Raw genomic sequence first — 1,007 nt, 5'->3', positions numbered from 1 at the left:
AAAAAGGCCACCTAGGAAGAAATTAAGGACACCGCAGCTTTCCTCCCCCCCGACAGCCGAACAGAAGGAACAGGAGGGGTGTGGGGTGGGGGGGGGGAAATTAAAAAAGAAATCCATGACAGACCCCCTCGGAAAAATCCCGTGTTTTCTGGAGGTCTCCGGTTCCAGCTGGTTCGCCACAACACGAACCTCCGAGGCCGACGCTGCCACCTCCTCGGGTCTCTTCCCCGCCCCAGCTCTACGGGGAGGGTGGAAGGAGAGACGTTAACGGGAACACAGGTTTACCAAAGCAGAGAGGGAGGTGGGAGAGGGAGGAGGAGGAGGAGGACGGAGGGAGAAATCAGAGCGTTAGGTCGCTATTTGCACCTATAATACAAAGTGAAGAAGAGTTTGTTTTTTTTGGAAGTTAAGTCCCCGGCTGATCTAGTTCCACTGCCTTCGGGATGGTGGTAACGGGTGTCTGGTGGTGGTTTTGAAGCGTTAAAAAGTGCAGTTAGAGGGAGCTCTCGGGAGGGTTTTGGTTCAGACGGGTTTCTCGGTGTGCCGTTATGGAGGTGAGGTGTGGTGGACGGGGATGGAGGTTATATCTTAGCTCTTCCTCTCGCGCGGGCGCTGGCGGAGGCCGCCCTTCAGTTGCTACAGCACTGGCTCTTGTTCTGCTGGCTCTGCTCGTGCAGGTCCACGCCTCTGCTCCTGCCCGCCGCTCCGCTCGTGCTCTGGGGCTCGCTCTTTGGCAGCTTCTTGGCTGGAGGGGGAAGAGGGGCGAAATGGCGGCGGGAACGGGACGGGGACCGTCCCCGCGGCACAGCCCCGCTGCTGCAGGCTTCGGGGCAGGCAGAGGGAGCCGGCAGGGCCCTGCCTCCAGCGCAGCGGAGGCCCTGAAGCCATCCCGGCCGCACCGGCGAGGCCCAGGCGCCTGCCAGGCGCTTCCCCGAGGGGAAAGAGCAGTTTCCCTTCGAGCTGCTCTCGCACCGAGCGTCGGCTCCACGCGCCTCGCTGCCGAGCCC

General features: G+C 61.7%; 1 protein-coding gene across 1 annotated transcript in view; it reads right to left on the bottom strand.

The window, feature by feature from the left end:
- Positions 1-6: 6 nt before the first annotated feature.
- RAB5B (RAB5B, member RAS oncogene family) overlaps positions 7-1,007 on the bottom strand; it is a 5,001-nt gene continuing 4,000 nt past the window's right edge. The window contains 2 exon segments of the mRNA XM_009280040.2: positions 7-619; positions 622-745. Coding sequence (XP_009278315.2) covers positions 582-619; positions 622-745 — 162 coding nt within the window. The 3' untranslated portion in view covers positions 7-581.

Source organism: Aptenodytes forsteri, unplaced genomic scaffold (assembly GCF_000699145.1).
Source record: "Aptenodytes forsteri isolate BGI_AS27 unplaced genomic scaffold, ASM69914v1 Scaffold547, whole genome shotgun sequence".
NCBI lineage: Eukaryota > Metazoa > Chordata > Aves > Sphenisciformes > Spheniscidae > Aptenodytes > Aptenodytes forsteri.
The sequence above is the reverse complement of the archived record's forward strand: the minus strand, read 5'-3'. Positions and strand labels throughout refer to the sequence as shown.